This window comes from Colobus angolensis, unplaced genomic scaffold (assembly GCF_000951035.1).
Source record: "Colobus angolensis palliatus isolate OR3802 unplaced genomic scaffold, Cang.pa_1.0 Scaffold7, whole genome shotgun sequence".
Classification (NCBI taxonomy): Eukaryota; Metazoa; Chordata; class Mammalia; order Primates; family Cercopithecidae; genus Colobus; species Colobus angolensis.
The window spans coordinates 20,252,446-20,266,436 of record NW_012120709.1 but is presented as its reverse complement, the minus strand read 5'-3'; the positions used below and the strand labels follow the sequence as shown (position 1 = coordinate 20,266,436).

Genomic DNA, 13,991 nt, shown 5'->3' with positions numbered 1-13,991 from the left:
ATGAAAATCTCTAGGGTGCCAGAGCAAAGGGACAACTCAAAGTTTTAGTGTAGATATTGACAGCATTGCTAAGAACCAATCAAATAATCAGCTGATAAATTGTTAAAAGCAATTCTGATGATAGATTATTATGTGATTTTGGGAGGAGATTTCCAATTGATTGACATTTATATAACAAATCTTTCCTTCCTATCTACTTATTTTGTTTTTAAAAATCCTTCTCAGTGCTTATGGTCATAAAAAAAAAAAAGAAAGAAAGAAAGAAAAAGGGATGCTGACCCCTAGCAAAAAGAAATAGTCACTCATGGATATGTAAACAAATAGATAAAATATTTTTAAAGTCCCATCTATCTCATTAAGAGATGCATCCCCAGCTGGGCGTGGTGGGTCACGCCTGTAATCCTAGCACTTTGGGAGGCAGAGGTGGGTGGATCACCTGAGGTCAGGAGTTTGAGACCAGCAAGGCCAACCTGGCAAAACCCCATCTCTACTAAAACTACAAAAATTAGCCAGGTGTGGTAGTGTGTGCCTGTAATCCCAGCTACTCAGGAGCCTGGGGCAGGAGATTCACTTGAACCCAGGAGGCAGAGGTTGCAGTGAGCCAAGATTGTGCCACTGCACTCCAGCCTGGCCAGGCAACAGCGTGAGACTTCATCTCAAAAAAAAAGGAGATGCATCCCCAACAAAAGTATACACTTTCATATTAAGATTTATAAGATATTTATGTTATTTTGAAAACTAATAATTATTATAATGATAACTACATCCAAAAGAAATTGCTATTCATCTGACCCTTTTCCATTTAGTCCTGCTGTGAAAATCTTTGTCCCGGCCCTTGCCCCATGTCACTTGTCAGGCTCTCCCAAATCCACTCCCATTTCTCAACACCCCAAGACTGATCTTCCTACAGTCTGACCATAGGAGTCCCTGGGAACCCAAAGTGTGGGCCCTGAGGCTCCCACAACAGCATTGGCATCACCAGGGATTTTTTTTTCTTTCTTTCTTTTTTTTTTTTTGAGATGGAGTCTCACTGTCTCTCCCAGGCTGGAGTGCAGTGATGCAACCTCAGCTTACTGCAACCTCTGCCTCCCGGGTTCAAGCAATTCTCCCATGTCAGCCTCCTGAGTACCTGGGATTATAGGCATGTGCCACCATGCTTGGCTAATTTTTGTATTTTTTTTTAGTAGCGACAGGATTTCACCATGTTGGCCAGGCTGGTCTTGAACTCCTACCTCAAGTGATCTGCCTGCCTTGGCCTCTCAAAGTGCTGGGATTACAGGCATGAGCCGCTGCACCCGGCCCACTTTCCCTATCTTTAATTCTGTATTATTCATTCACTTAGCAGATGTTTAATGAGTGCCTACTAAATGTCATGCACTGTTATCGATTGTTGCCCTTACTTTGTCCATACAGGTTGAGCATGCCACATGTGAATATCCAAAATCCCAAATGCTCCAAAATCCACAAAACTTTATAAGCCTTTTTTATTACATGATACTGAAAGGGAATGCTCATTGGAGCATTTTGAATTTCAGATGTTGGATTTTCGGATTTGGGATGCTCAACTGTAACTAATGGTGCAGATTTTCTAAAATCTGAAAAAAACTTTGAAATCCAAAACGCTTCTAGTCCCAAGCATTTTGGATAAGAGTTACTCAGCCTGCATTTCTGATGGATTATATGTGTATGTGTTTTTAGTTAGGAGTAAGATAAAGATGAAATACACTGCTTTCTTCTTTTCTAAAAAGGATGTTTTGGTTCCTTGTGATCTTTGTTTCCTTGTGATCTTTTAATTTTATCTTTGCTTTTCCTCAGAGGCAGCCCCTAATGAATCAGATCAAATGTCAGAAGTAGAAGCCCTATCTGTGGAACTCAAGCATTACATACAGGAGGATAACTGGCGGTTTGAGCAGGAAGTAGAGGAATGGGAAGAAGAGCAGTCTTGCAAAATCCCTCAAATGGAGTCCTCCACCAACTCCTCATCACAGGACTTCTCTACATCGCAAGGTATCTGAGAATGCATTTATGCCAGTGATCCAGTAACGTCTCATGCTGTACTCCCCTAGCCAGCCCTATACCCTTCAGCTGGCTAGGTGATGCCACAGTCTTCACAGTATATTTCATATACAGTTGGTATGCCAGGTACAACCTGATGGAATGAATTGTGGCATTAAAATGTGATTTCTGATGAACAGAAGCAGTATCAGAAAGACTACCTGTGACCTTCACTGTATATATGGTTTTGCTTATTTCCCAGGTTATGGGAGAAACTATGATAGGATTAATAGGTAGTCTTTATGAAAACCATTCTCCAAAGGTGATCTTCCTGAAAGATGCCTGTTTGTAGAAAGTTTTGTTAATGTATACAAATATGACAAAGTTGGGAGTGCATTAAATTTTACAGACTCATCTGTGGGTTCAAAATTTGCAGACTTTATCAGAGTTCTTGCTGAAGTAGCCATTTCTTATAGTTATTAATTTCTAGGGAAAATCTGCATAGGCTTTGTAAAAAGCTATGTTAACAGGGCTGTATATTAAACTGTATCCATTCTGCTTGCTTTTTATCTGAGCGTTCTAGACTGTTTATCGTCAGATGCTAAGACCTTTGTACAATTCTTTATCAGAGCCTTCAGTAGCCTCTTCTCATGGTGTTCGCTGCTTGTCATCTGAGCATGCTGTGATTGTAAAGGAGCAAACTGCCCAGGCTATTGCAAACACAGCCCGTGCCTATGAGAAGAGCGGTGTAGAAGCAGCACTGAGTGAGGTGAGAATGACTGGGAAGTCCAAGTTCAGGAGGGCCGGGCTTTCCCCAGCAATGGCCAGTTTCCTCACATTTCTATTATTCTGTGTCTCTGCTGCATTTAACCAACCCCTTTTTATTTCTCCTGTTTTTTCTTACTCTTTCTCCCAACTCTGCTGCCACAGCTTAAAGAAACTGAACCCAAGAAGCCCATGCCCCAGGAAACAAACCTTGCAGAGCAGTCAGAACAGCCCCCAAAGGCTAATGATGCAGAGTCTACTGCCCAGCCTAATTCTGAGGTCTCTGAAGTCGAGATTCCCAGTGTGGGAAGGATTCTGGTTAGATCTGATGCAGATGGATATGATGAGGAGGTACAGAGATGAGTGCAGGATTTAGCTGTTTGTTGTCAGTGTTATATTTCCTTCGCTTGTGATTGTTTTAAGGTATCTGCCAATAGCTGATATTTTCTCATTGCAACAAATGATTGTCAAGAAAGGCTATTTGGTTTTAACCTTAGTTACCATTATTTAAAAGATAGCTGTGTTTCTATTGTATAGCACTCCTAGCATATGAGTATCTACCCAGGCTTATACTTAATGGGGCCACTGCAGAGTCTAGATTGCTCAGAAAAGTAAAATTTACTTCTATTTTTGGTATTATGGATGAAAGATCGCCTTCTAATTTAAAGTAGGGAATCTTTTTTTTCTGGATATTAGTCCATTATTTTACTTCCAGATATAAATTTTTCAGTTGTCCAGTGAGCTGAACAAATGTGGATTAAAGTTATTTTTAATTCTAAAGCTTTAGGAAGAAGCTAGAGAACCCCAAGTTATTTGTTGTCTGTCTCCTCTTCAATTGCACTGCACGTAAACAGTAATGAATTCTGTCTCTCTCAGATTTCTATTTTTTTCCTGTGGGGTATTTAAAAAAAAAAAAAATCATTGACAAGGCCGGGCATGGAGGCGCATGCCTGTAATCCCAGCCCTTTGGGAGGCCAAGGTGGGTGGATCACTTGAGGTCAGGAGTTCAAGACCAGCCTGGCCAACATGGTGAAACCTGTCTACTAAAAATACAAAAATTAACTGGGTGTGGTGGTGTGCACCTGTAATCCCAGCTACTTGGGAGGCTGTGGCAGGAGAACCACTTGAATCCAGGAGGTGGAGGTATCAGTGAGTTGAGATCGCACCATTGCACTCCAGCCTAGGTGACAGAGCGAAAGTCTGTCTCCCCACCCCTGCAAAAAAAAATCCTTGAAAAGTTTTCACTTTATGGAGTCATATTTTTATAGTCCCTAGTTTCCAGACTCTTTTAAATGTATTGTTCATCCTAGTAAAACTAAAGTATTTGTGTGTGTAAGATATACACCCAAAGTACAGAACTAAATTGGAATTCTGACCTTAGACACTTCCCCTCTGAGAACTATAACTTGCAGTGCCATATTGGGAGATGTTTTTAGGCGTACATCTTTCTTCATCCTACTAAATTAGAACATATAGTGTAGGAATAGCTTGTCTTGGGCAGGGTGTTGACATTATATAGAAGGACAGAGGCGGTGGGTGCACATAGGAATGGGTGTGTGAAACTCAGCTTGCAATACATGTTGGCCAAAGAGCACACTGCTCTACTGCCCTTTAGCACTCTGTTCAGCCTACTTTCATACAGTCTTCTGCTGAACCTTTTTTCTCTCCTTTCTCTCTGTGTTTTGTGCCCCCTTGTGGTAGGTGATGCTGAGCCCTGCCATGCAAGGGGTCATCCTGGCCATAGCTAAAGCCCGTCAGACCTTTGACCGAGATGGGTCTGAAGCAGGGCTGATTAAGGTATCTCTGTTTTTAAAATTCTAATTCTTGCAACACAGGCATCATAATATTGGGGAAATAATTCTGTAAGAAGGGAAAAAATGGGATTAAGGCTGGGTGTGGTGGTGTGTGCAGGTAGTCCCAGCTACTCAGGAAGCTGAAGTAGAGGCTCACTTGAGCCCAGGAGTTGGAGGCTGAAATGTACTGTGATTACACCACTGCACTCCAGCCTGGGCAACATAACGAGATCCCATCTCTTAAAAAAAAAAAAAGGACTGGGCACAGTGGCTTACACCTGTAATCAAGCACTTTGGGAGGCTCAGGAGGAGGCTTGCTTGAAGCCAGGAGTTCAAAACCAGCCTGGTCAACATAGTGAGACCCCCCCCATCTCTACTAAGGAATTTTTTTTAAAAATTAGCTGGGCATGGTAGCACATGCCTGTAGTCCCAGCTAATTTGGAGGCTGAGGCAGGAGGATCACTTAAGCCCAGGTGTTCAAGGCTGCAGTGAACCATGATTGTGCCACTACATTCCAGTCTGGGTGACAGAGTGGGACCCTGTCTCCAAAAAACAAAAAAAAGTCTTCTGTGAAGTGAGATATGAAACTCCCTTTCCTGTCCAACTGATGAACAAGCTGTTCGCTTCTCTTCTCTTGACCCTAACCCAGCCTTGGCTAGCAGTAGCATTCTCTGTGACACCTAGCCTAGAGGGCTTTTCGTTGTTGTTGTTAGGAGTTGTCTGTTGGTAACACTGAGTTAGATTGTGCCTTTGTGATTTTGAGGCCATAACAAAGCAGGCCATGTTTTTAAAAATACTTGAGTAAAATTGCATTTGTATAGATGCTTAAAGTTTAAGTCATTGACACGCAAGGATCTTCCTTTTATAAAAATTAAAACCAAATATTTGTTTTTCTGAGAACTTCATGAGAAAACTGAATTTAAGAGTACAGCAGGCTGGGCGCAGTGGCTCATTGCCTGTAATGCTAGCACTTTGGGAGGCCAAGGTGGGTGGATTGCTTGAGCTCAGGAGTTCAAGACCAGCCTGGGCAACATGGTGAAACCCCATCTCTATAAAAAATACAAAAATTAACTGTGCGTGGTGATGTATGCCTGTAGTCCCAGCTACTTGGGAGGCTGAGGTGGGAGGATCACCTGAGCCCAGGAGTTCAGGGCTGCAGTGAGCTGTGATCATGCCTCTGCACTCCAGCCTGGGTGACAAAGTGAGACCCTGTCTCACATACAAAAAAAAAAAAAAAAGTACAGTATGCTTTTGGTGCCAGAATGCTAAAAGAGTTTCATCACTTATGAAATGCAAGAAACTTAAAGATTCCATAGTTGCTTTTTTTAGAGTTAAGAGACTGCCTAGCTCCTAAGGCATCAATTTCTGAGTGCAGAAGCCCACAGCACACTATTTTCTAACTATTGATTCTGCCCTTAATAGGCATTCCACGAAGAATACTCCAGGCTTTATCAGCTTGCCAAAGAGACCCCCACCTCTCACAGTGATCCTCGACTTCAACATGTCCTTGTCTACTTTTTCCAAAATGAAGCACCCAAAAGGGTAGTAGAACGAACCCTACTGGAACAGTTTGCAGATAAAAATCTTAGCTATGATGAAAGGTGAGAAGAGAATATTCAGGTGAATCCCTCCTTGGTCTGGGTCAGGCTAGACTGACTCCTCTGTTGGGGAACTTTTGCCCTGTGCCCTTTCATTGCTTTCTGAACTTTGTCCCACACAGATCAATCAGCATTATGAAGGTGGCTCAAGCGAAACTGAAGGAAATTGGTCCAGATGACATGAATATGGAAGAGTACAAAGTAAAGTCTTTTCTTTTAAGTCTATAGAGCAAAAACATTAATTCCTGAGGTAAATGGTACCTGAGGCAAAATGAACGATTTAGTGCTATCACGAACTGACTTGTTCTCCCACTTTCCCCCAAAAATCGTAGTAAAGAATAGATAAATGATATTTTCTTGCCCTCAGAATAGTAGGTCTCTTTATTTTCATTCTTCAGTTAGAGTGAATCAGCACTTCCCTTAAATACCTATTTTAGCCTTGTCCTAGGCAGTAAAATTCTTGAAATCATGCTTTTGGTTTGCTTTAAATGATACATTTTTTTAAATATGCATTAAAATACATAGCTACACATGTTTTCAATTGCATCCTATGTAAAACAATGTTATGTACCACCCAAGGTGTATTCACCACACTTACTGAACTTGAACATTGCTCTGTATGACTAGAAATGTCCGTGTCCTTCCATATTTTCAGTATCTGGATGGTTTTACCAGTCCTAAAGAGGTCATTCACTTAAGTTAGAGCTGAATATCTTTGGCATAGCTATTAGGATAAAATCCAAAGCTCGTAGGAAATAAGTACTTCTGTTACTCAAGTGAAAGGAATAGAACATTGAAAATTAAGGTCAATGGTAGACTTTTATATTAAATGTTGAGTAGGTTTTTATCTGAAAGCTTTTGTTTGTTATTTTTGTGGCTAGCCAGATGTGCTCAGTAAATATTTGTAATGAATTTAAAACTTAGATGGAAAGGACACGAACAATTTATTATGATCATAATTATTAATAGTAGTCATTCTTTTTCAGAAGTGGCATGAAGATTATAGTTTGTTCCGAAAAGTGTCTGTGTATCTACTAACAGGCCTAGAACTCTATCAAAAAGGAAAGTATGTTGGCCTTTTATTTTACCAAGGTTATTAGTCAGGGTGCTGTTCTCTATAGATGCCTACCTGGGAATACTAAAGAGTCACAGCCAGGCATAACCTCCCTTGTCACATACACTAGTGTGCCTCTTCTCTTCCAGTGCTTCGGTTTTGCTCTAAACATCACACATGGTTTTTCATCTTTCGCATAATGAGATGTATTAGCTGAGAGATATATTGTGCCAGACTGTCTTTGTGATCAATGAAGATGAACTCAGAAAATGAATTTTTGAGTTGACATGGACCCTAGTGAGCACTCCTTGTTTTAGAGATGGGAAAAACTGAGGGAAGTTTCATGATTTGCTTTGGATGGCTAGGCCAATTTGTAGAAGAGCTGAGACTGGCTACAGTCTTTGGCCCTTCACTTTTTCATAATTGCAGCCAAGTAGATTCTTGAAATGGGGAAAAGTGAGGTCTAAGCCCTAGATTTTGGTAAAAGAGCACTCAGCTGTTGTTTTTCTCCCATTTTTCTAAGGTACCAAGAGGCACTTTCCTACCTGGTGTATGCCTACCAGAGCAATGCCGCCCTTCTGATGAAGGGGCCCCGCCGGGGGGTCAAGGAATCCGTGATTGCTCTATACCGAAGAAAATGCCTTCTGGTTTGTACTGTTTGTAAAGCCTTAAGATTTTTTGTTGTTTACCTCTGCTCCTTGAAGCCAGGAAAAGATACAGCTTTCAAAACAGAATATCTTCAGCAGGTTGTAGATTCCTCCCTGCCCCCTGCCCAAATTCTCATGAACAGTTTTACATTGGAACAGGTTTTTTCAGTTACTTTTAGTGAATGTCATTCTTCTTCAATGATAACTGATAGAAGTTAAGGTGAGAATCACTCTTCCCTCTGTGTGCCCTTCATGTATGCCTGCATTATAGATTTTATCACATTGCTTTCCTACTAGGTTGTAAATTACTTGAGCACAGATCCTTTTCTCACTCAGCCATTTCCTCTGTGCCTGTCATGTAGGAAGCATGTAATAAATGTGTGTGGAAGGAATGCAGCATTTTTTCCATGTTCACGTTTAAGCTGGTAGGTGAAAGTTTTAGTGACTTCTAAGACACTATTTTTTAAAAATAAAGGTAGGAACTGTAAGAATTGGTCCTGCTGTTTTGATAACATCATTGTCATATACTAGTGAGGACTAACTCTCCTGGCCTGATTTGCACTGTATAACTACATGGAAAGGCAGACCTACATCCCCTTGCCTCCCCAGGGGTTTATGTGATGTGTGTCCTTCAGAGAGCTGTAAAGAGGTGGCCTGCCTTCAGACTGTGGGCTTGTGTGTGTTTTCACCAGTACCCAGCAAATTTGCCCTTCACAGAAGTCAGGGCAATGTTTCTACCACTGCCTTGACCTTGTTCATACTGGATGGGTGAGATTAAGTCATGACATACACTCAATAGCTTTATTTTCTGATTTATACTTTGACATCTGTATTAGTTATAGGTGTGGCAGGGCCACTTTGAAACTGAAAAGGGATCTTGTTGATTTGATGGATCTGAATTTTATTAGAGCCATGTTTTTATATTTTAAGTTGCCAAATAGATTGACATTTTGAATATCCTACTCAGCTTCTGAAGTAATGCAGTAATAGGGATTTAGACTCTTTCCATTATCCCAGCCCCTAGTGTGCATCAGAATCATATAGGGAGCTTGCAGACAGTTGTGAAGCTCAGGCCTCTCCCTAGACAATTAAACCAGAATCCCTGAGAAGGACCCTGGGCAGTAGTGTGTCTTCTGCAGGTGATTCTGATGCTCAGAGGAGATAGAGAATCAGTGAACAGGTCTTTGGTTGAAACAGGTGTTAAGCATGACCTTGACTTACAAGTTTAGGCCAGTGGGTTATAAACTTTGCTGCACTAGAATCACTTTGGGAGCTTTCATAAAATCCCAATGTCCCGGTCATCTGAACACTCATTAAATCAGCATATCAGGAGTGGGAACCAGGCATCAGTAGTTTTTAAAGATCCCTAAGTACATCCAATGTGCAGTAAAGTTTGGGAACCTCTTGTTTAGGCTGTTATTAAAGAGATATTTATCTTTTTCAGACTTTTTCCCACCTAATTCTACCTTTTATCTGTAGGAGCTGAATGCCAAAGCAGCTTCTCTCTTTGAAACAAATGATGATCACTCTGTAACTGAGGGCATTAATGTGATGAATGAACTGATCATCCCCTGCATTCACCTTATCATTAATAATGACATTTCCAAGGATGACCTGGATGCCATTGAGGTCATGAGAAACCATTGGTGCTCTTACCTTGGGCAAGATATTGCAGGTATATGCTCTTGCTAATAGTATTGTAAGGTTTTGAGAATTCTAGAAATTGCAGTGTTCTCACTTGATAGCACTGGTTGCCAACTTTTTTAAGGAATTGGAACCTTTTAGCATATAAGTAAATTAAAAATGGCTCTGCTCTGTTGAAACAAGAGGAGGGAGCCTGGGCCTCTGCCGCTCTTAACCTCCCTTTAGCTTCCCCATGACTGCCAAATCACCTCTATGGGCAGCCAACAAGCCTGATTTGAAAAAAGTCACTGCTCTCCAGGAATGTCAGACTTCCATTACTCTCTCATGTGCCAAAAGATGAACTCTTTTATAATTGAAAAAATCAAAATCTGACTGGGCACAGTGGCTCACACCTGTAATCCCAGCACTTTGAGAGGCCGAGGTGGGCAGATCACTTGAGGCCAGGAGTTCAAGACCAAGTCTGGCCAACAAGGCGAAACCCCGTCTCTACTAAAAATATAAAAATTAGCCAAGTGTGGTGGCGGGCGCCTGTAATACCAGCTACTCGGGAGGCTGAGGCAGGAGAATGACGTGAACCTGGGTGGCGGAGTTTGCAGTGAGCCGAGATAGCACCAGTGCAATCCAGCCTGGGCCACGGAATGAGACTCCATTAAAAAAAAAAAAAATTCATGCAGAGTATGGTTATGGGAGGGAGCCTTGACTAAATTTTTCTGTGGCTTGAAGTTATATAACATATTAACTATGATGACTTCAAAATTAGTTTGTTAGTGGAATATCCTTGCTTGTTTAAAGCATCTTGAGGAGGGAACCTAAAGCTGGTTGTTTTTAGGTGAGTTCAGTAGACTTGGAAAATTGGTATATATTCTGATATGAATCCTCTTTGTTAGTTTCTCACTGACATAAAGATATTCTGTTGATGGGGCTGGGCACACTGGCTAACGCCTGTAATCCCAGCACTTTGGGAGGCCGAGGTGGGTGGCTCACTTGAGCCTAGGAGTTTGAGACCAGCCTGGGCAACATAGTGAGAACCTGCCTCTACAAAAAATGAAAACTTAGCTGGGTATAGTGGTATGCACCTGTAGTCCTAGCTACTCAGGAGCCTGAGGTGAGAGGATTGCATGAGTCTGGGAGGCTGAGGCTACAGTGACCCAAGATCATACCACTGCACTCCAGCTTGGGCAGTGGAGTGAGACCCTATCTTAAAAAATATATATATATATATTCCATTGACTTGTTCAAGTATTTAAGTTGATAGTATTTATTTAAAAATTCTGTAATAGCTAGTTCCTATGTCTTTCCCTTTACTGTCTTCAGTTTCTATTTAGACTCCAACCTGAAGCCCAAGACAAATTTGTAAACTTTCTTAAAGCATTATGAGTTTTTTTTTTTTTTAAGCTCGTCAGCCATTGTTAGTGAGGTTCATGTGTGGCCCAGGGAAGCCAAAAGATTATACACCCCTGATTTAAAACCGTGTGTATACATGGATATATTGTAAACATTTGAAGGAAAATATTACCATCATATCTGTATTAGAGTATCATATCTACTTCCTTGTATTTTAAGAAGACAATTGGTTAGAAGACCCTTTCATAATTAAGTAATTATATAGTGTTATTTTGCCAGCATCAGGTGGCCTAAAGCAGTGAGCTAAAGTTTGGTTTATTTGCCTTTGCTCCTGGTTTGGCCTGAAGGAATAATCATTTATTAGTAGCTGGCCAGCATAATGCTTTGACGTTTGAGGTTAGGTAAGGGGCTAATAGAAGGCCTTTCAGGCTTCTTCACCTTTACTCAGAGATCTGTTTAGCTGTATATGTAACCATCTGTTTTCCCTCCACAGAAAATCTGCAGCTGTGCCTAGGGGAGTTTCTACCCAGACTTTTAGATCCTTCTGCAGAAATCATCGTCTTGAAGGAGCCTCCAACTATTCGACCCAATTCTCCCTATGACCTATGTAGCCGATTTGCAGCTGTCATGGAGTCAATTCAAGGAGTTTCAACTGTGACAGTGAAATAAGCTCCCACATGTTCAAGGCCATTTTGGTTTCTGGCTGCCTGCCTCTTGCACAGAAGTTCGTTGTCACAGTGCTCACCTTGGGAAGAGCATTAGGTGGGCACATAAGATTCCAATTCAGACCCCAACCATGCTGCATGTGTAAAGAAGGATTGAAAATAAAATTGCACTTTTTAGGTACAAAATTATAAAAGCTATTTCACTAGAAAAGGCAGAAAGCAGTGTATTAAGGTGTTGAATTACGCCAGAAGACCTGAAATGCCTTGTACCTACAACAATGGTTAGGCTTTTCTAAGCCTCTTGCCACTTTTAAAATTATCCTTCAGGCATAAATATTTTGGACAGCAGAATAGAAGAATGATTCATGAGAACCTGAACCAGATGAACATCTACTACTTATTTTATCAAATACAGATGACATTTAAAAATTCTTAACTGTAAGAGATTAGAAATATAAACCTTGCCTGGCTCTTGACAGGAGATGACAAAATGGGTTGCTGATGAACTGCGCCCTTTTATATGTGGGTAGAATATAAGATCACATGGCAGTAAGATGTTGAAAAGTCAAAAGAGACCTGTCTCTCTCCTTTCTTTTCTATCTTTTAAATAAACCAGAAAACCTCATACTCAGTTCTCAGTGAAAGAAAGGAAAGCATTAAGGACTTTAGACAGAACAGCATTGTGTAACTTGACTGAAGATCATGCATTAATAGTTGTTAGGCATTTAGGTAAAATTTTCCAATACCTAAAAATTGTCAAAAACAGTTGATAAGGCTTCTGCTGGCCCAAAGACTGTTTTGGTTCACCTCCTCTTTTTTGCTTTTTTTTTTTTTTTTCTGAGACAGTCTCACTGTGTCGCCCAGGCTGGCGTTCAGTGGCGCAATCTCAGCTCACTGCAAACTCCCATCTCCTGGGCTCAAGTGATTCTCGTGCCTCAGTCTGTCCCGAATAGCTGGAATTACAAGTGTGCACCACCACACTTGGCTAATTTTTGTATTTTTAGTAGAGATGGGGTTTCACCATATTGGCCAGGCTGATCTCTAACTCCTGGCCTCAAGTGATCTGCCTGCCTCAGCCTCCCAAAGTCTGGGATTGCTGATGAGCCACCATACCCAGCCTTCTTTTTTGCCCTTAAAAGTAAGGGATGTGGGTTTGTTTTTAAAAAAAAAAAAAAAAAAAAAAAAGAAAGAAAAAAGCAGCATACATATGCAAAACTATATATATGTATATGTAGAGAAAAATACTTCCCACTGATCATTTTTAAAAGGCTTCTGATTGGATATTGTGTTTTAACCAAATTTTAAAGATTAATGGAATCATGAAAGGGAAGAACTCTTGATACAACTATGCAGATTTTATAAATGTGCAATAAAAGTATTTGTTTTACCTTTGGTGTGCAGTATGATCTTTATTTAAATATGTATTTTCCATTTGGGAAATGGACGTACTTGGTATTTGTCTTGTTCCAATTTTTCTTCTTTAAAACCAAAAAGTAGATTAAAGGGTTGATAAACTTGATGGTGACTGAAGTGCCAGTGTTTGAAATAAAAGGCAACAGTCAATTCTTGAGCAGCACCTAGTGGTAAGTGATACCTTTTAATCTCATTGGCTATTTGCATTGCATGTAAGCTCATCTACTTTGTAATTTGTCAAATTTTAGAATGCAAAAACAGCAGTTTTCTTAAAATGGAGTTTCTTATATAGTCATCCCTCAGCAGACACTGGCAATTGCTTCCAGGACCCCTGCATATACCAAAATCCATGCATACTCAAATTCTGTAGTTGGCTTTGCAGAACCTACATAATAGGAAAAGACCCTCCATACGCTTGGGTTTTCACATCCTGTGAATGCTCTTATTTTCGATCTGTGTTTGGTTGAAAAAAACCTCATGTAAGTGGACTCATGTAATTCAAGCCTATGTTTTTCAAGGATCAAACTGTACTTTGATTAATGGTAGGCCATGTTTTACAGATACTCAGAGGTGCTTTAGTGTTTTAAAACTCGTTGCAAAGATTTGTTTCATGGGAAGTTCATCAATTTTCTTACTGATTACCTTTTACAGTTTAACGTTCTGTGTACCACCATTTGCCTTTCACTTTTTAATCCCTGTCAATATTGAGTCCTGTGTGCAGTGCTTCAGTTATATTATTTTACTTAACCCTGGGATGATGATAGGGACCATGATTTATCCAAGGTCATAGATCTTGTAAGTGGTAGAACTAGCACACTAATCCTTGGTGTGTCTGAATTCATAGGCTGTGCTTTTAACAACTGTTCAACTGTCCTTGGTAGTCATGTAAAATATTTTGTGTCTTCTTCACAGTAGTTATTTCCTGGTCAGCTATTGGGAATCTACAGTTGGCCAAGAAAGGAACAGGTGGACATTTGGAGTGTGTGGTGCTGAGTAGTCTGTATCATTTGGATCCACCAGGGGGAGTCCTGAGAACTATTAATAGTTTCTTACTCCTAACAGTAGCTGGCTAC

At 40.6% G+C, this 13,991-nt stretch overlaps 1 protein-coding gene across 1 annotated transcript in view; it reads left to right on the top strand.

The window, feature by feature from the left end:
• Nucleotides 1-12,892, top strand: part of USP28 (ubiquitin specific peptidase 28) — an 82,414-nt gene extending 69,522 nt beyond the window's left edge. The window contains exons 17-26 of the mRNA XM_011926775.1: nt 1,816-2,007; nt 2,625-2,764; nt 2,926-3,039; nt 4,462-4,557; nt 5,976-6,154; nt 6,274-6,352; nt 7,138-7,217; nt 7,729-7,852; nt 9,332-9,527; nt 11,334-12,892. Coding sequence (XP_011782165.1) covers nt 1,816-2,007; nt 2,625-2,764; nt 2,926-3,039; nt 4,462-4,557; nt 5,976-6,154; nt 6,274-6,352; nt 7,138-7,217; nt 7,729-7,852; nt 9,332-9,527; nt 11,334-11,509 — 1,376 coding nt within the window. The 3' untranslated portion in view covers nt 11,510-12,892. The remainder of the gene's footprint in view (nt 1-1,815; nt 2,008-2,624; nt 2,765-2,925; nt 3,040-4,461; nt 4,558-5,975; nt 6,155-6,273; nt 6,353-7,137; nt 7,218-7,728; nt 7,853-9,331; nt 9,528-11,333) is intronic.
• Nucleotides 12,893-13,991: the final 1,099 nt, after the last annotated feature.